At 43.6% G+C, this 21,534-nt stretch overlaps 1 protein-coding gene across 3 annotated transcripts in view; it reads right to left on the reverse strand.

The window, feature by feature from the left end:
• The window catches only part of PTPN23 (protein tyrosine phosphatase non-receptor type 23), a 582,812-nt gene that overhangs the window by 429,449 nt on the left and 131,829 nt on the right, over window positions 1–21,534 (reverse strand). For all 3 annotated transcript variants that reach the window (XM_069210890.1, XM_069210891.1, XM_069210892.1), the window contains 2 exons: window positions 9,261–9,392; window positions 394–474 (listed from right to left, as the gene is read on the reverse strand). In XM_069210890.1, the coding sequence (XP_069066991.1) occupies window positions 394–474; window positions 9,261–9,392 (213 nt within the window). The remainder of the gene's footprint in view (window positions 1–393; window positions 475–9,260; window positions 9,393–21,534) is intronic.

A 21,534-nucleotide genomic window follows, 5' to 3' on the forward strand; every position in this document is an offset into this window, starting at 1 on the left:
ATCGGCAAATAAAAAGAAAAAGAAAATCTGCTGCATCATTATTTAAGCATGTGCATGCTTAGTAGCATGCCTCCAAAATGACGCAATAGGCTTTTTTCTCTTTTTTAGCCATGCTGCACAGAATAGGAGAATGCTGAACACAATGGTTAAAAGGTACTGGCAAAGCCAAAAGGTCCAAAGGCACAAGCTTTTGGCTTTGCCAATGCTTGTTTAATACATGGGTTGTAATACCTAGTTTAAGTGAAAGAAGGCTTTTAATAGAGTTATTTATACTTTGAAGGTGAGTTCTGTTTATTTAACCTATCCACAGGTTATGAACTTACAAGGAGATAGTGGACACAGCATTAAGATACCCTTAACGAGACACATGGTTTTCAGAGGGAATACGCTCACCTGGGCACTGATCCTAGCCACTAGGAAGTTCTTCCGATTGTCCAGCATCGACTTCTCCAAGAGGCACTCCTGGGCTTGGCCCTGTCAAGTTAAATATATAAATTGAAAACCACAGACATAGCATTAGGTGGGTCATTAGCATTTATGGGTATTTAAATAATTACTTTCACTACCAGTGCCACCATAATCACAATTTATTTTTACTGGCATTAGGCTAAAAGCATTAAGTGTCATTACCCCACTGCTCATTATCTTAGAGACAGATGACTCATGTGTAAGGCTCCCTACATCTATAACTTTGGGAGTCACTGGGTTTCCTATTTCACTTATCAACAAACTCAGTTTGCAGGAGTACCAGGTAAGAGGAGCACAATGTAGCCTGAAGTCACAGCTGCCAAGGATCGAGCAGAAACAAAATAGTAAGATCCATTCACCTAAACGCCACCATCCAAAACTCAAGGGTCTTACGGAAGTAAACGCCATGGTAAATCTTTTAAGATGGTGAATATCTCATTGTCAAGTCCAATATGTTATGAGAGACAGGGTAATTGGTAACTAGTCAGCTAAAGCTCAGTGCTATGGCGAGTTATGGACCCAACTTGCCTCAGGGTTCTTCAATGATAGATGGTAGGACACAGGTTTATCACCAACTATGGCATTCACCAGGCGTACCAAACTAAGTTTCTACATCTCAAAAATGACCAATTGAGGCCATAGGATGTACCTATGAGACTGAGAGCAGCCAAAGATTCCCAAGGATTCCAAAAAATTGTACTAGAAACTGGACCTCAGGGTTACTGGCACACTGACTCTTAAATACAATATAGGTGGAGGTGGTAAATCCACTGTTCCAGAATGATGATAATTAGCTAATTAAACAAGAAACCAACACTATCTGGGGTATGGCAAATCTAGACATTCTAAGGAAAAGAGGAAGGCTGGGGTAGTGCAGAGGCATCAGTTCAAATGCAGAAAAAGAACTCGGTAGCTTCATGACCCGGGTGACGCACCATCAGTGTTGTTTTGTCTTAAGCTTTATTTAAAGTCAGCTGGGTTGGTGGGTTTGGGTGTCCTTTACAGAGATATTCAGCCAGCAAAGCCACCTTTTAGTGTCAGGGTAAATTCTCCAGCAAAGCAGGACAACGTCTCATTCCCTAGAGTTCACAACGTAAATATGTTTCAGGATTCCAGACTTGGCCCCACAGCCTGAGAGAGGACAGTTTCCAACAAAAATTCTTCCCCTGATGAAGAGTGTTCTTACCCTGGTGGTGAGTCAAGTCGGCACTGAATTGAAGGGTGAACTCTAGGACTACTGGTTCAAAATGAATCCTACTTTTGCAGTCAGTCAACAGAAAGCTTAAGCGAAACAATTTTTTTTAAAAATAGTCGGGTTGTCCACCTGGTTGAAGACAGGTCAACAAGAAAAAAAAAAAAAAAGAAAGGAAATTAGATGCAGAGAATGCTTGCGATGTGGTGAACTGGCACTTTCTCTACAAGTTCCTTAAGGGGTTGGTCAGGACACAGTTAATTCTTGAAACCCATCTAGAATGAGCATAGAAGGAGGCCTTACTCTCACCTGAGAGTAGGTGGAGGGATTAAGGTTGTCTTATCCCTTCTCATGAGAAACAGATTCTATTAAATATCTGGCTATAAACATTACTCTTGTGTCAGATCTGCATAAAGCTAACTTTCCAAGCATTTTTTCTGCTCTTAGAAGCAACCAATATGACCCGTAGGTCAAGGTTCTTCCTCTGCCAGATGGGTAGGATCCACACTATTTAAATGAATATCTTATCTGGGGAATACGTTTTTCCAGGCACTCCCCATTAGTCTGCGGAAAAACAACTTTGATGACTTATGGAGTATGAGCCTCAGATTTATATGTTGGAACTGTGTTCTTTGGTGTCGGCATTTCTGTACATTGGTCACTATGGGCTGCAGAGAAAATATGGTCCCAAAGGGAATGGAACTTTACAGGATGGACGCTTTGGGATCTGCTACGGCTAGCAGCAGAGGAATAACCAACTAATGTATATTTGGTACTCTATGAAATTCTCTAACAGGGTGAAAAAAGGCACAATTATGTCCTTTAAAGTCTATAATAGACACTTCAGCATAAGCAAGACGTAGGAAGCTGGCTCTTTATGTGGTATGTCAATACCATGTAGCGGGTCCAGGGGTTACCCACAGAGCGGACAGGGCTTGCTATGCAATCCCAAAATGTTCTATTCAGAGGTAGTGTGGTCGAGTAGCCTTAGGCTAAACTAGAGGCATGAAAGACATCCACAAATGCACACAATAGTCAATAAATGAGACACACGACTCAAAAATGAGATCCACACCAATTTATAAAAATAGCAAGTATCTTTCTATATGTTTAGTCAAAGAAAAATCGCTCTGGTATGTACGTTATTAAATAGGTATTCTTTTCATTTTCGTAAGTAGACAGTGCAATTTCAGAGTTTTGCAATGTTATCCTATGGGAGGAAAAATAAGTTCCACACACAGCTAGATTACAGCGACTTACAAGACCTATCTCCAGGAGTTAAGGTGAGTAGTGGGCAAGGTCCAGGAGTACACCAGTACACCACTACCAGCACGGGGTCGGCCGGGTGCAAAACAGAGTTGGGGGCCCAATGCGTTTCAATGGAGATCACTATGAAAAGAGGCTGCAGGCTCTGGCCAGACAGACAGAACCAACAGCGGGCCTCAATCCAGGTTGGCTTGGACGGTATTTTACCAGTTCAAATCTGTAATACTGTGCCTGGAGTGGTAAATGGCTTTTGTCATTTTACAGCTCGGCATGGTGGACACTGTGTCAAATCTATGCTTAAAGACTTTGCTGTACAAATGGCAAAATACTGTCACTATCTAGCTCAGCGTGCATAGCACTGTGCTGATCCTATGCTTAAAAACCTTGCTAGATAAACAGACATTTGAGGTGAGCAAATCTAGAGTGTCGCTGGTGTTGCAGGGTGCTCCTAACTAGAGCTGCTCGCCACCTAACCTTGGAAACTACCCAGAGTTCTCTATTCTTTTTTGCATAATTTATGCGTCACTCTAAACCTGAAAGGGTTTGTTTTGATATATATATATATATATATATATATATGGAAAATGTCACTTACCCAGTGCACATCTGTTTGTGGCATGTTCCGCTGCAGATTCACATGCTGTGCACTGTTCCTGCCATCTAGTGTTGGGCTCGGAGTGTTACAAGTTGTTTTTCTTCAAAGAAGTCTTTTCGAGTCACAGGATCAAGTGACTCCTCCCTTTCTGCTCCATTGCGCATGGGCATCAACTCCATCTTAGATTGTTTTCCCGCATAGGGTGAGGTAGGAGTGGTAGAGTGAGAATACTAAAGATGTCCATGCAATGGAATAGATATTTAAGTATATAGTTTGTGCTAAAGGAATGTTTATTTACATATATACAATTTATAATTGCAACTTAAACGGCTATAGGCTCCCGGGGAGGTGGGAGGGCGCATGTTAATCTGCAGCGGAACATGCCACGAACAGATGTACACTGGGTAAGTGACATTTTACGTTCGATGGCATGTGTAGCTGCAGATACACATGCTGTGCATAGACTACAAAGCAGTAATTCTCCCCAAAGCGGTGGTCAGCCTATAGGAGTTGAAGTCGTTTGAAATAATGTTTTTAGTACAGCCTGTCCTACTGTGGCTTGTTGTGTTGCTAACACATCTACACAGTAGTGTTTGGTAAATGTATGAGGTGTAGACCAAGTGGCTGCCTTACAAATCTCTGTCATTGGTATGTTACCTAGAAAGGCCATTGTTGCTCCTTTCTTTCTAGTGGAGTGTGCCTTTGGTGTAATGAGTAACTCTTTTAGCTTTGAGGTAACAGGTTTGTATGCATTTAACTATCCATCTGGCTATGCCCTGTTTGGATATGGGGTTACCAGCATTGGGTTTATGGAAAGCAACGAACAATTGCTTAGTTTTACAAAATGGTTTTGTTCTGTCTATATAATACATAGGTGCTCTTTTTATGTCTAATGTATGCAGTGATCTTTCTGCTACTGAGTCTGGCTGTGGGAAGAAGACTGGGAGTTCCACAGTTTGGTTTAAATGAAACAGTGAAATGACTTTTGGATTTGGACGGAGAACCACTTTAGTTTGTGTACTTGTATAAATGGTTCTTCGATAGTGAACGCCTGTATTTCACTAACTCTTCGTAGTGAAGTGATGGCTATTAGAAATGCTACCTTCCAAGTTAAGAATTGGATTTTGCAAGAATGCATGGGTTCAAAAGGTGGGCCCATGAGTTGTGTAAGTACAATATTAAGATTCCAGAAGGGAACTGGTATTCTAAAAAGTGACTTTGTATGTTTAATCTGCAGGTAAGCAGAGATTGCAGTGAGATGAATTTTGATGGAAGAAAAAGCTAGATTTACTTTTTGTAGGTGTAGTAAATAACTCACAATGTTTTGTATGGAGGCATCTAACAATGTGATTTGGTTTGCTTGGCAGTAGAAAACAAACCTTTTCCATTTATTAGCATAACAATGCCTTATTGTCGGTTTCCTTGCCTGTTTAACGACTTCCATACACTCATTTGAAAAGTTTAGATAGCCAAATTCTAAGACTTCAGGAGCCAGACTGCTAGGTTGAGCGATGCTGGATTGGGGTGTCTGATCTGTTGTTTGTGTTGTGTTAACAGATCTGGTCTGCTTGGAGTTTGATGTGAGGTACTACTGAGAGGTCCAACTGTGTGGTGTACCACGGTTGGCGGGCCCACGTTGGTGCTATGAGTATTAGTTTGAGTTTGTTTTGACTCAGTTTGTTGACGAGAAAAGGAATGAATGGTAGAGGGGGAAAAGCGTGAGCAAATACCCCTGACCAATTGATCCATAGAGCATTGCCCTTGGACTGAGGGTGTGGGTACCTGGATGCGAAGTTTTGGCATTTTGTGTTTTGTTGCGAAAAGATCTATGTCTGGTGTTCCCCAGTGGTAAAAGTACTGTTGTAGAATCTGGGGATGTATTTCCCACTTGTGAGTTTGCTGGTGATATTGACTGAGATTGTCGGCTAACTGATTGTGAATGCCTGGTGTATATATCGCGCTATCAGGCAAATGTTGTTGTGAATTGGCCAATGCCACATTTTCTGTGCAAGGAGGCATAGTTATGACGAGTGTGCACCCCCCGTTTGTTTAGGTAGTACATTGTTGTCATATTCTCTGTTTTGACAAGAATGGGTTTGTGAACTAGAAGGGGCTGAAAGGTTTTTAGTGCTAGGTAGACCGCTAGCAGTTGTAAGTGATTTATGTGTAGTTGTCTTTGTTGATTGTCCCATTGTCCTTGTATATTGTGATTGTTGAGGTGTGCTCCTCACCCAATCATCAAAGCATCTGTTGTGAGAATGGCGTTAGGCACAGGGTCTTGGAATGGCCACCCTTTGTTTAAATTTACAGGGTTCCACCATTGAACCTAATAGTGTGTTTGGCGGTCAATCAACACATGATCCTGAAGTTGACCCTGTGCCTGCGTCCATTGTTTTGCTAGGCACTGCTGTAAGGGCCACATGTGTAGCCGCGCGTTTGGGGCAATAGCGATGCATGATGCCATCATGCCTAGGAGTTTCATGACAAATCAGACTGTGTAGTGCTGATCTGGTTGTATGTTTGATACCATTGTTTGGAATTATTGTACTCTTTGTGGGCTTGGAGTGGCAATCGCTCTTTGAGTGTTGAGTGTTGCTCCCAAGTATTATTGTAGTTGGGATGGTTATAAGTGAGATTTTTAGTAATTTATAGAGAGCCCTAGTGTAGGAAGTTGGCTCTGTATGTACTATTTCAAAGTAAGAAATAGCATGCACAGAGTCCAAGGGTTCCCCTTAGAGGTAAGATAGTGGCAAAAAGAGATAATTCTAATGCTCTATTTTGTGGTAGTGTGGTCGAGCAGTAGGCTTATCAGAGGGTAGTGTTAAGCATTTGTTGTACAAACACAGGCAATAAATGAGGAACACACACTCAAAGACAATTCCAGGCCAATAGGTTTTTATATAGAAAAATATATTTTTTTAGTTTATTTTAAGAACCACAGGTTCAAGATTTACAAACAATACTTTAAATGAAAGGTATTTCACTTAGGAACTTTGAATTAGCAAAATAGCATATACAGTTTTCACACAAATGTCAATAAGCTATTTTAAAACTAGACAGTGCAATTTTCAACAGTTCCTGGGGGAGGTAAGTGTTTGGTAGCTTTGCAGGTAAGTAAACCACCTACATGGTTCAAAGTGGGGTCCAAGGTAGCCCACCGTTGGGGGTTCAGGGCAACCCCAAAGTTACCACACCAGCAGCTCAGGGCCGGTCACGTGCAGAGGTCAAAGTGGTACCCAAAACATAGGCTTCAATGGAGAAGGGGGTGCCCCGGTTCCAGTCTGCTAGCAGGTAGGTACCCGTGTCTTCAGAGGGCAGACCAGAGGGGGTTTTGTTAGGGCACCGGGGGGGGATACAAGTCAGCACAAAAAGTACACCCTCAGCGGCACGGGGGTGGCCGGGTGCAGAGTGCAAACAGGCGTCAGGTTTGCAGTGGAGTTCCCTGGGAGACCCAGGGGTCTCTTCAGTGAAGCAGGCAGGCAAGGGGGGGGTTGGGGGGGGGGGCTCCTCGGGGTAGCCACCACCTGGGCAAGGGAGAGGGCCACCTGGGGGTCGCTTCTGCACTGGAGGTCGGATCCCTCAGGTCCTGGGGGCTGCGGGTGCAGTGTCATTACCAGGCGTCGGGTTCTTAGAAGCAGGCAGTTGCTGGGGGGGGGGGGCTCAGGGGGGTCAACTCTGACTAAGGCTACTCACAGGGTTGCAGTCGCCGGGGAGTCCCCCCTGTAGTGTTGTTTCTCCGCAGGTCGAGCCGGGGGCGTCGGGTGCAGAGTGGAAAGTCTCACGCTTCCGGCGGGAAACGTGCAGTCCTTCAAAAGTTGTTTCTTTGTTGCAAAGTTGTTTCTTCTTTGGAGCAGAGCCGCTGTCCTCGGGAGTTCTTGGTCCTTTTAGATGTAGGGTAGTCCTCGGAGGCTTCAGAGGTCGCTGGACCCTGTGGAACGTGTCGCTGTTGCAGTTTTTCTTGAAGTGGGGAGACAGGCGGGTAGGGCTGGGGCCAAAGCAGTTGGTGTCTCAAGGGCAATGCAGGATGCCATCATCCCTAGTAGTTGCATCACTAATGTTACTGTGTAAGTGTGGTTTTCCTGTACCTGGGAAAGGAAAGTTTGAAAAGCTTGTATTCGAGCTGGGCTTGCATATGCTAACCCTGAGTAAGCGCAGAGAATTGCCCCCAGATAAGGCTGTATCTGTAAAGGTTGGAGATAGGATTTGAGAAAGCTAATTGCAAATCTCAGCATGTGAAGGAGGTCTACTGTGATCCGAGTAGGTCACTGACATTGTAAGATGGTTCTGGCTTTGATGACCCAGTCGTCCAAGTAGGGGAAGACATAGATGTGTTGTTGTCGGAGGTATGCTGCGTCTACTGCTAGACATTTTGTGAAAACCCTGGAGGCAGTTATGACCGTGAATGGTAAGACCTTGAATTGATAATGTTTTGTCGCAATGACAAATCGGAGGTATTTGCGGTGTGCTGGATGAATGGGAATGTGAAAGTATGCATCCTTTAGATCTAGAGCCGTCATTAAGCCGCCTTGTTGTAGGAGTGACATCTTGAAGAGTGACCATATGGAAATGCTCTGAAAGAATATATAGGCTGAGTGGCCTGCGATCTAGAATAGATCTCGGGACCCATCCTTCTTTGGTACGAGGAAGTATGGGGAATATACTCCTAACCCTTGATATGAGCAGGGAGCCGGCTCTATAGCCCCTTTGAGAAGAAGGGATTGTACCTCTTCTTTCAAAAGAGTAATGTGGTCTTGTGAGAGTTTGTGAGTGCAAGGTGGAATATTTGGTGGAGTGGAAGTGAGCTCCAGATAGCAACCATGTTGGATAACTGAGTGAGAACCAACTGATCTTTGGTGATAGTGGACCATTGTGGGTGGAAATGAACTAGTCTTCTCCCTACTGGAGAAGTGTGAGTCGGTAGGTGTAAGTAGTCACTGGCGTGTAGTGGAGGTAGATCCTGTGGAGGTGGATATCTTTCCTCTACCTTTATTGTTTGCATTTCTGTATTAACATCTGAAGGATCCTCTATTATAGAAATGGGTGCCTTGTTTGCTATGAGAAGTGTAAGGTTCAGTGTAGGATAGTTTGAAGCTTCCCCTGAATTGTGGGTCACAAAATGTCCCCATTGTGCTGTGTTGAGTAGCACCCCCATAGCCTTTGCTGCCTCAGAGTCCTTTTTGAGTTTCCCTATGGTGCTGTCATGGTCAAACAGGACTTCACCAAAGTAAGGGTGAACCCTAAGAAGAATTAAACATTCTGCAGAGTTATTGGTGATTTCTTCACAGCATTTGCAATTCCATTATCATGAATCAAATGGTTAGTGCTAGACTGGCATTTCTGAAACCCTACGGTACACTTCAAGTGACCCTTGGGGTGGGGGTGGGGGGGTTGGGGGGCAGCCTCTGGCCAAAAGAAGCATTCTACAGATAACAGGGCTTGGTTTTAAGCAGAAGCATGTTACTACATTAAAAAACGGGAACGGTACTAAAATTCAATGTTTATATAGGTCTAGACATATTTAAACATTCCCATCTTATAAAATAATTGTGAAAAAATCTGAGTGAGGGACCCAATGGCTTTCATTTTTTAAATGAGGGGGGCGACATTAAAATGTTTGGAGACCACTGCTTTAGATGAAGTTAGAAATACCCATTTTCGAGAGACAACACCATCCCACCCAAATCATCAAAGAAATACAGCTTGGGAACTGGCAATCATAGACGTTCACTTGCATCTTACCAGCATTAGGTTGATGTTTAAATTGAGGATCTGGTGGCTCATGTCTACACTGTAGGAGTGTGCAAAGTGGTCCCGAAGGTAGGCGAAGGCTCCAGCTGCACACTGAAAATGGGTACAGGACACTTTCATACCCTGGAGGTAGGTTGTAAGAGAAAACAAAAATAAGTAGGTTACAAAGTGGTGAAGCAGACTGGCCCGCTAAGAACAGACATTATGAAGCAGAAAACATAATTGAAATACATTTCGACAACTAAAGGCCTATTATTACACTTCTTGTACTCCCTTTCAGTAAGACCGCGCAGATGTCACAGTGGCACAAACTGTTTCATTCATGGAGTGGGGGACGTGTACTGCCAGGATCTGCACAGACAGTTCCTCACCACCTCATCTGGGCTTACACTAAAGGGCCAAGATGTATGGATCAGCTTGAATGGATGGGGGGGGGGGAGCAGTCTCAACATGTATCATGGCTGTGGTTTCCCTGGGCCCTGCTAAACTGCCCAGGCAGGCTTAGTGAGAAACTTATCTGATGGTGACAACTGCATAGCTTACTTTTCTCATTAAATATCCAGGGTTGAAACGATCAAATTATATGTACAGACACACTGAAATGAAAATGCTCTCAGGAAGTGGCTATAGCGCTAAACAACCTGAACACTCTACAAAGACGTCATGGGACATGCCCCTGCAAAAATCTGCATAAGATCAGTGCAAAGATTTGACAGACACTATGTCAGTAAAGGTGTTAAGGGGGTTTCAATATACATCCCAAATTACATCTTTTTTTTGCACAACCCTATTACCTCTTGCTGCAGAGTTTCTAACAGGCAGAGTTTTCAACACCGAGTTTAATCTGTGCATGGCTCATGAGAATAGCAACATCTGTGCAATCAAGACCAGTGAGATGTATTCTTGGCAGCACCACCGGATAACTGGAGGGCCAACATACATGAGTCACTCGAATAGATTTCTTTCTTTTGGGTCTAGCACTGCAGTTCTGCACCATTATAGTGGCAGAAGAGATTCAAATCTTGTCTGATCATTCACCTGTGGTTTTGCTTTTCACATGGGAAAACATATTTAAGGAATGGAGACATAACACATAGTTTAGGGAACCTGTCCTGCATTAATCAGGGGAGTGGAATGTAATAACACATATAACTCTCCATGGGACAGGTTGCTTCTAAAATCTACTTGTCCAGTAAACAAATCTACTTGTCCCTCTGGTGTCATGTAGCGCAGTGACAAATTACAGCAGCAATCTCATTATGTAAGAGCTCTGATAATAGCCTCTTGGATTATGTCAGGGCTACTACTATAATAGGGCTTGAATACTTGCAATTTCAATCCCTACTAAATTCCTTACTTTACCACCTTTCTGCAGCTATATATATTAGGGCTGGAAGAAGCAGTAAGCAATAGTTCCAGGGCTGGAGTGCCTTTGAGTCTGCAAACCTACTAACTTGCATGTTTTAAGGATTTTCACCACCTCTTCTCTAATCTTTTCCCATAATGAGAAAGTTGTAAATTTACCCCTGACAAGGGTAGAAGATCTTCCAGGGTTGGGGAGAAAAGTAGTTGGAGGGAAAGTGGTGAACTTGTAAATGCTCAGTAGATTTTCCCATGAGCAAATTTACACATGCATATTTGCTTGTGCTAAAATACAGTTCACAAATATTTTCTAGGAGTACAATTTCCTGGTCTACTTCTGTAAGTTCTTGTGAATTCATGAAAGCCTCTAATTCAAAGACATATACCATGCGTGCACTTTTGTGACTTTCTTTAAGAATCGCGTCCCTAATTAGCTCTGGTTTTAAAGACATTCTTTTTATTAAACTTATTTCTCTCTCCATCGGGTGGTTTTACTGTGAGTGATCGCATTCTGCTCTTCTACAAGGAGCATATTGGTTCACAAAGTAGTTTTGTTCAGGGCCAGCAACCACTGTGGCAATCATTGGCGTAATGAAACTGGATGGACTCCCCCCTTGCAAAGAACATGGAGCTCCCCATCCTCCAGACTCACTCAGGGTAGGTGCGGTTTTGAGGGCGCCCCCTGGAGGGTGTCTGTGAAGCCTTTGTTACACTATTGGTGTCAAAGTGTGCTTTTTGAGACCAAAACCTTTTTTTCCTTTTTGCCAGTGCTTGTTACAATGGTGAGGGCATGGCAGCTTAATAAAGTGCTACAAAAGCCAGGTCAAAACAAGACAGGCTTTGGTGAAACCAAAAGACTCACAAAAATGTTGGATCAGTTGGCTTTGCCAGAGCTTGTTTATATTCATGTTTCCCATAATCTTGTTGAAAACGGTTACACTAATTTTCCATTAGGAATATTTTTTAGTAATACCACCATGCATCAACACATTTTGCTAAATGACGCTTCAAAGAAATAGCACCTAAAATCAAATAATTTCCTACTTGCATTTTTTTTTTTTTTTAAAGCAAAGACTGATCACTCCTGCTTACAAGCTTCTGCAAACATTTGCATCTAATCAGGGAGCATTCCTGGAAGATTATACTTAGCCTCATATTGTTAAACTTTTCAAAAGTGTGAACACTTTTTTTTTTTTTTTGAACCACTGTCAATAGTGCAGTGTGACAGGTGACCTTAAAATGATTATTCACAGCGCTCACCCTAATAATGAAGGCTTTTAATTAATGAACCACAAATACAAGTCTGAACACCAATAACATATGGACACACATTACCTCAACTGCAAACAGTTCCCTTCTCTAAACTGGCAGCCAAAGGGTGCCTACTTGTCTCAAGGACATGAAAATGTCCTTTGACCCCAAACAATATGTCCAGGGTGTAGGGAGATAGGAATTCCACATCTCTAATTAAAGTATTAAAGCTACTAATGCACAAAATTAGGATGAAAACGTTAGTGATACAAAATCTGGGGTGCTGCAAAAGAATGAATTAGGGCTGAATTAATTAGATTGACCTCACTATTCAAGGAAACACAGTTGACGGGTAATGGGCAGCAGTAACAATTAGGTGCACCAAGATCCTGAGGTGCCTTTGATCTAATTAATGACGGGCGGTAAGGGCGCTCGACCCGCACACCAAACTAAGCTGGAGAGATACAAAATGCCTGAGGAGACTGCCAACAATAACGGGGGCAATGCAAAGCCACCATCTGAGGCACACCCTGCCACGGAAGAAACCGCTCCCATGCTCCAGGACGATACGACAGCCATCACGGGGTCGGTACCTCCTGAGAAAGCAAGATCGACTATCTCTACGGAAGTTACATTGCTCAGAGCAGATCTCCGTAACATGGGGACTAGATTGACTGAGGTTGAAGACGTTATCACCCTCCAGACTGAAAATGTGGCCCAGAGTTAAAGGCGGTCACAAGGATACTGAAGGATTGAATGGAAGACTTTATGGGCCACTCCAGAAAAAATAACGTCCGGATTATAGGTGCCTTGGAGAGATCGGAGGGGCCGACGGTCGACCTATTTGTCGAAGAGCTCATCCTCAAGAAATTACAACCCAGAGGCTTAATTATTTCTCAGTGGAATGGGCCAACGAGTTCTTGGCACTCCAGCTAAGCCGTGTGTGCCTCCACGACCCATTATTGCTCGGATCTTCAACCATCATGACTGCGATGTTATCTTCCAGACTGCACAAACTCCGCCCTTAACCTAAGAAAACTCAACCATAACCTTCTTTCCAGACTTTAGATTGAAGGTTCAACTGCTTCAATGCAGCTTTTGGGAGGTCAATAGAGCTTTGAGGGAGTGATAAATAAAATACTCAATGATATTCCCAGCCAAGCTGAGAGTCATGGCAGAGGGTAAGATCTGGTATTTCGAAATGGATGAAGATGCATGTGAGTACAGTCACAGGAACCAGATTGGGAGCCCGAGGAAGAAGACCAGACGGAAATATGGACCAGCCAGGAGCGTCGGGGAGATTGGAGACATCGCAACAACAGCATCCTACTTCATCTGAGGACACCTGAGGGGACGCGGCGGGGACTCAGAGGGAGTGTGGCCCAATAAGGTTTGCCCCTTGGAACAACGCTGTTCTGAATCACCTCAAGATCACGTTCAGCAATGATCACAAGCAGAGCTCGGTCTTCCTTTGAATGAGATGCACTGACTGGACAAGAAGTGGGACAATCAATGACACTTCTTTTTACTAACATGTTTATTGGAGTTTTTTAGTTATGGAGAAGCAGCAGTTGAACACAGGCCGGATGCTGGTAACGTTCACCGATTGTTAATATAATGTTCTGGAGCGCCAGGCACTCTGCAGAGTTGGAGGGTGGATATTTCATGTTTCACCATGCAGGAAGGCAGGGCAGGGGATTAATTATGGGATGTTTGTTATGTATACTATGTCGCAACAGTGCTAATTTTCACCCTCAGGAGGGACACTCACCCTAACATTCATGGCCCATTTACCATGAGATGTTTTGAGGGCCTGCGACGGGCCAGGAGACATAAAGGGTCCTATCACTGACAGAGAGGTCTATCAAATTACTCTCCTGGAATGTTAATGGATTAGGAGACAAATATAAACGCAGGATGTTCCTGCAATATGTTAACAGGCAGGCTCCTGACTTCGCTTTACTCCAAGAGACCCACCTCAAAGGTAACACTCACCAAGCCCTAAATGGATCGGGTTATAAGACAACAGCTCATGCGGGATATACCTCTGGCTCCAGAGGGGTGGGCATTCTTGTCTGCAAAGCGCTATCATTAATAGTTCAACATACCTGGTCAGACACACAAAGTAGATATGCAGCAATATTGGGACTTTGGGAAGAAAAAGCAGTCAACATACTGTCGGATTACATTCCGCCACAACTCCATGACCTTGCTTTACCACAGCTGAGTGCCCTACTACTCCAGATGCCCAAGGGCACTTTATTGATGGAGGGGTGACTTTAAATTCGGGTTAAATGACCAAGTAGTTTGTTTACCCCTAGAATATGGAGGACCCTCCCTCCACGGCGAACTTTCTAACGGCCTGGGGACTGACGGATATATGGCACTTCCACAAACTAACGAATCGGGGCACACAGAAGCCTCTCCTGTATTGATTATATCTTTACTCTTGTGAACATGGTCCCTAAATTTAGTGAACCTTGTCATTTGGGCAAAGGGATTTCTGTCCATTCGCATGTATGGGCAATGCATGGTCTCTCGGGTGGGTCGCCCAAACTCAATTTTGTGTTGAATCCTTGGTATTGTACGGTACCAAAAGTGAAACAGGGTCTCCATACAGCCACAGAACATTACTTTGACAAAAATGAGGGGTCCGCAGACCTCGGGACAACCCTGTAGGAGGCATATAAAGCTGCAATAAAAGGTCAATAACAAGCCACATAAAAGACAAACGGGCACGACTAGAAACGCATGAACATTAAATTAAACAACTAGAGGATGAACTTTGTACTCAGCCATAGGAACACTTAGCATGGCCTGAGCCTTAAACAGAAAGAATACATACATCTAGTTCTTAACGCCGCCAGGATCAGCTACTCTGCAGCATAACACCACATCTATGATGTTGGTGACAGAGCTGGGAAACTTCTAGCCTGGCTTGACAGATGCAACAGGGTAAAATACTGGGTGCCAGAGGTGCAGACCAACACTGGTGAGCGGTTCCAGGGTAGGCAGCAGCTTTTTTTCTGATTACTATGCCCGCCTATATTTGCTGGTCGCCACTGCTACAGCGGCTAATTTGTGTGAACCATTTGCTGACAGACTCTCCAGAGTGTCCAGAAAGGACAGAGACCTACTTAAAGCAAACCTAATGGTAGAGAAACTTGCTCAGGCAATACAGAACCTTAACTCTGGTAAGGCAATGGACCCTAGCATGATTCATACTTAACTTTACAAAATTACGGCATCCAAACTTGCTCCCTACTTCCTTAAAATGCTTAGGGAGAATTGTACCTAGGGTGTACATCTGAAAGACCAACGGCTACCCACTATCATTGTTATCTCCAAGCAAGGGAAACCACCAGATGAATTTGCCTCATATAGGCCTATTTCTCTGTTAAACGCAGAAGTTAGGATCTTAGCTAAACTCTTGGCCACTTGACTGCTGCAAGTAATTACATCCCTCATTCACCCTGATCTGTCCGGCTTTATGACAGGATGAAATAAAGAAGGTAACTTACAGCCCCTTCAAGGGGTCTTGGGACAAATTGACTCTACGGGAAGATACCACAGTGCTCTCTTTAGATGCTAAGATGGCCTTTGATATTGTGGAATGGCCGTTTTTATTTGAGGTGTTCAGCAAGATGGGTTTTGCACCCTCAATTTCTGAGATGGGTTAAGCTTCTACATACTGACCCAATGGCCCAAGTTGCAGTCAATGGAGGCCTGTCATTAGCTTTTAATGCCACCGTGGCACCCGTCAGGGTTGCCCACTTTCACCTTGAATCTTCGCCCTCATTTTTAGAACCACTGGTGGCATGGATCCGACAGGACCCCTTGGTCCGTGGACAGAGGACATAAAATAATATCCCTAAACGCTGATGACATTTTGTTGTATGTGTCCGACCAAACGTTAACCCTAGACTTATTCATACATATACTAATCCAATCCGGTACCTACTCTGGCTACACCATCAACTGGAAAATATCTTTAATAAACATATGTAATGGTGACTCCCTCGCTGTTGTGATGCCCAGGTTGTTTGGGAAGACTTTAAATATCTTTGGATCTATGTTATGACAGATCCCTCACAGTTTCATGTGCGCAACCTAGCTCTGCTGCTGGCCCATCTTAAGCAAGATATCCAGCATTGGAGGGAAATGCCTCTTTCAATGCAGGCCCTTTTTAGGTTTCGCCTGCATGTGCGCTTGCATGCAGCTTGTGAAATCTATTGGTAATAAAAAAATAATAATGTGAAAACCTTAAAAGGGGCTTAGACATAGCCCCTTACTTACCTGAACTTATCATTTGCCTAGTCCAACGTCGCTGCGATTTACTTGATTTTGATTGGCCAGCACGTCATCCTGCTTCACTTCCTATTGTCCTCTTCTTCTTTCTTACCATCAGGTTGCCTGTGGACCAAGTACTGCTTCCGATCACTTCCCACTGGACACTGGCCAGTGTCCTTCCTCTTGGGCTACGACACTGAAGGTACTTTTTTCTTTCTGCATGCAGTCTTTCTTCACTGCTGTCTTCTTTTTCCTTCACAGCAGGCTATCTTCTTTGTCTTCTTTCATCAGGGCATGCCGTCTTCTTTGTCTTCTTTCTTTGCCGCCATCTTTCCCTGTCTTCTTTTTCTTTGTTGCAGTCTTCTTTCTTCCGAGGACTCCCGGCCTGCTCCAGTGTTCGCGGCATGCTGCGTGGCATGGCTGGGGGTGTGCACGCCTTGCTCCTGCCTTTGCAGCCAAGAGGTCCCTTTATAGAAGGCACCCGAACCCCGCTGGCTCCGGAGGCAGATGCCGCTGCCTTACTGCTTTACTGAGCCTGTCGAACACAAGTGGTACACCGCGGCTGGTTCAGCAGTGGCATGCGGGACTCCATAGCAATAAGCAGCATATGCTGAGCGGCATACGGGAGTCAGCGCCTGGAGTTTGAATCAAAGGCAAGAAATTACAAATGTATTTACAGTTTGTATGGGGGGAGGTGGGGCAGAAGAAGGAAGGCCTTGATTGATTGCTATGCTGGAACACCAGGGAATTTATCCAGTTTCACGCCTCCCTGTGGGACTGAGGAATGGAGTGGAGCCCCCAAGCCGCTGCCTCCTGTGCTTTGCTATGTGATGTGTGCAAGGGGCAGCATCCAGGGTCGTTTCAGGGAAGGAAAAGGGGGTTATTTCTGAGGCCTGCAGTCCTGCTACAAATTGATTTATATAATTAGAAACACAACCTGCCATTTTTGTTAATGAGGAGCCCGCTAATGCGGCCATACTACTAGATGGCAACAGATGCGGAAGCTGTTGAGTTTCCTTTTTCCTTGAAGACATTTTTTAATATTTAAAGTCTGATGCTTGTACCTCCTGGCATGAACTAAGAGTTTCCAGGTAGTGGGGCCCCCACGCTTGCTTGACGTTCTTGACCCAGGTCACACAAAAACGTCTGACAAGCCTGGCAGTATTTCGTCCTGTTCAATTCCTTGCTATTTGTATACAGGCGGAGAGGATTTTTCTTTTTTTTTTTCTTTTTACTGAAATATTAGTTTATTCCATGCATGCCAAACAACATTTGTGTATGATCTGAACTGCTAAGCATACATAACTAGAATACAGCCATACAAAGAGAAACTAAGGTAGACTGAAGCACAGACATTTAGAGGATCATTTACAACTAGGTGCGAAAATAACACAATATTGGATACGGTTTGTTTGAAAATTGATAAACCGTTAATTGTTTATGTTGCGAGGCATGCTGAAATAATAAACATAAGCAATTATTAACGGTTTATAAATTTCAAACAACATTGTTATAACATTTTTCCAATATTTATAATCCAGTTAGATAGTAAGATAGAATGCAAAAGAAAAAGACAACAGCAAAACCTATTGGATTTGCCGATGCTGGTTAAAATGATGGCACTCTCGCACTTTTTGTATGCGCTACATAATACCCCTATCTGTTCCCGGATTCCTTTTTCACAGAAATAGAACGTGAGGTGTGACTGCTACTTTGGGACAGAGTGGAGCCCCGCATTGCTTACCGAAAACTGACACGCTCCTGGTACGATAGAAGTATTGCCCTCCTTGACACCTGGAAATATTATTGGGCAGTGCAACTAACAGTGGTCCATTATTGGACGCACCTTTAGGTGACTGAGCCTACTTAGCAGATGAAGAGACCAGTCATGCACCCTAGGGTTTATCAGCATGCCCTATATGAGGGGGGGGGTCGTCATACAGCTTTCAAAGGTCCTGCTGTTGTGACACAAACTTTGCCACACAACACTTAAGGCACTAAGATGGACCAATAGGATCACGCAGACTACACCTCTATAGAACATGGCCAGTTTAGGAACTCTGGGTGCCCAGTCAGGTTTTGACAAGTGGGATCTGATTGGAGCAGGGGGAGATAGGTATGGAGATGTTCAGGGGGCTATGGAGTGAAAAATCACTATGGTATTGCACTGTGAAATGTTATATTCTGTTTTCTGGATTACTCCTGTACTGGCATACTACTTAATAAAAAAGAATTGTTAAAAAAGAGTAACAGCTGGGTGACTTCAAAGCCAGACAGAAGGCAAGTGTCCTACCAAAAATATTTAGGGCCCTTAGGGGTGACATTGAGACTATCACTAAAATATTCAGGGCCAGTGAGGGGGAATGAGAGCTTAAGGGTGAAAGTGAGGCAATAAAGGACAATCTCAAGAAACCATTATGCATCAAAAGGCTGCTGAAAAAGATGATACAGTACTAGGTTATAACGTCATACTAAATCAATCTAGAAACAACACACACAAAATAATAAACAGTCACTGGCACCTCTTATGTACAGACAAGAATATGTGTTTAGTTAGATTTGAACAAAGCATTAGAGATCAAAAGCTCCCTGAATCCAGAAGATAAACCTGGCTATATTGACACAATCACCTTCTGAGCTCTTTACGATGGTACAAAGGAGGGCTTAAAAGGGAATATCACAGAGGAAGAAGTTAAGACATTCACAGTTATGCATGGTAATAAGGGTGCAGTGGCTGGTGGCTTTACAATGGCAGTCTATAAAACATTCAGCACTCTTCTAGCTGTCCAGCTGATAAAGATATTGACCTAATTTCTTCACATGGGTAAAGTCAGAAAGACCCTAAAACCTACTCTAAAGTTAATAACCAAACTAGACAGAGATCCCAAACAGCATGGTGAATATGGCTGTAGCATTATTTAACTGCAATGCCAAATTGTACACAAAGTGATTGCATCCTGATATGATAGAGTTGTGGCTGAACTAGTCAGTCTTTATTAGAGAGTCAGGTTTGTGATAATGTCACTGTGTTGAATGTGATAGATCTGAGGGTAAAAGATAAACTGCAATTGATTCTTCAAATTCTACAGGTGGAGAATACATTCCACAGATTATACTGTACTTTTGTCATTTGGCATTAAGGAAAAAAAGGTCTGCGCCTAATAGCCCTAAATATATGTTGACTAAATTCATCCGGCCTTTCACTAATTACAGAATACAAATTGTGGTTAGCCCCAGGCAATATTTCCAAGGGTACAAGACAGGGATGTCTCCTTTTTCAGTTACTATTCGCTCTCTGTGGGGTCTCTAGTACACAATCAGCTTTGAAACAGCTAAATTAGAGCTCTCTGCACAAACAAGATGCACTTCTCATGGATGATATATTTGCTATCAAATTTAGGGTCAAAACATTAGATTTTTTAGTTCAGTTTCTGGCTATAGAAACAATTAGAAATCTAAAGAAATGAACATTTTGGAAGACAAGGCTGTTATCCACAAGTCAGATGTTGCACAGTTTTAAAGGTGAAGCGAGCACTATGGCATTTATTTACCAAAGATACTAAAAACTCGCAAACTCCATAACCCCTAATTATTTAAAATCCTACACATTGGGCTGACTAGATGTGACAGATAAGAAATATCTAGTTTCAGCCATATAAACTGTTTTAAATAAGTCTTCTGCAGCAGGTTTATTAGGTTGCTCATGCCAGTCAGATACGAAGCAAAACAGATACTCGGACAATAGTACAACAAAAGCCCTTAAACATTTGATCTAATAGGACAAGAGATGCAAGCAAAACAAGACTTTTACATATATAGAGATAGATCGTGGCCCAACTAAAATCTGGTTTCATGTGGATTGGGGCACCACATTTACATACATAGATTTTCCCAAGCAAAAAAGATGAATGAAGGTGCCCCTAGCAATTTGGTGTGGTACTCAGCCAAATATAATATAAACATGAGTTTAATGTGTTCTATGTGGGTGACTAAGAGACTGGGCCAAGGCAATTGGGGTGCCAGGTGAGACTATGTGCCCCTCACCATTCACCCCAATTTGAGAAATTCGTAATTTTACCATGGGTACTGCTGACTATAAATACAGGAACTTGAATTCACAAACATTGCAGAGTAAATTATACTGAGGGGCTGTATAGAGGTACTGTGCTTCTTGTAAAGAAACACTGATGAATCCTGGTTGCTATTTGATGTAGAGCAACAAATATAGAGAAAGTGGGATAACCTGGTGGCCGGAGGCAGGTCGCTAGAGCAATGAGCGTCTAGGGACCCGGTCAGTGCTTATGGAGAAGCAGAGAGCACAGGCTCACCTACTGTAATTCGGAGGAGAGTAGGAGTAGGCCTGGGGGTGCTGTGGGTTGCTCTCGTGCCACCCTGGAGCTCCAGAGAAGCTGCTTTGCAGTCACGCACTTTCCTCTCTGAGGAAGCCGAGGCAGCGTCTGCACAAGCAGAGTGGTGTCCGAGGCAGAAGGAGCCGCAGTGCTGGTGGCAAGAGGAGACTCCGTTTGCAAGTCCCGGAGACGGCAGCAGCAGGAGGCGGAAGCCTCGTGGTCACCAGCTGGAAGAGGAAGGAGACGACATGGGGAGAAAGGCTCCTGGTGCAGGAAAGACGAGAACCCTGTGGTAACAGTAGGCGTTATAAAAGGTAAGAGCCGCAACCTGAAGTGTTCAGGAGGGAGAGGTGGCAAAAATTCCCCAGTGTTAAATATGGAAGCGGGGGCTTCACCAAGACCGGAGGAAGGAAAGACTCCACTATTACATCTTTCTGAGTCTAGCGAAGCAAGCCAGCATTTACAGAGAACTAAGCTGGGGAAAGATGAAAATTGAATAAAAAGTCCCCTCTCTTTGGGAAACCAAAAGTTACACCCTCACTAAGGTCTGATTTTGAAGTTCTCCTGTTGGGGGGGTATCTCCGTGAACCTTCTGGATCTTGCAACTCAGTGGAGAGAGGAGTGAATAACAAAGCTTTGCCTCCTACTGAAATGGAGTCAGAGAATAAAATGGAGGAATATGGTAGAGAAGGGAATGAGAGCGAGGGAAGGAGCTAAAATGAAAAATACAGCTAAAAATACAAATGGAAAATTTCCGGATTGCCAATTAAAAAACACCAGGGCAGCACCTCTTATAGGAAACTCCATAAGGATGGTTGAGGCACTGAAGAAACGAGAGCCCCTAGGAGCAAATACAGGCCTTGCTGGTGGCTAAAACAGAGCTTACACATCTGAGTACTCCCATAGAGGCAATGATTGTAGCACTGTCTGAGGAGATTAAGAAAGGTTTTGCACTATTCGAAGCAAATCAAGGAAATATTAGAGAGGCCTGTGAAATACTAGAAAAAAAAATG

Source organism: Pleurodeles waltl, chromosome 10 (assembly GCF_031143425.1).
Source record: "Pleurodeles waltl isolate 20211129_DDA chromosome 10, aPleWal1.hap1.20221129, whole genome shotgun sequence".
In the NCBI taxonomy this organism is placed as follows: domain Eukaryota; kingdom Metazoa; phylum Chordata; class Amphibia; order Caudata; family Salamandridae; genus Pleurodeles; species Pleurodeles waltl.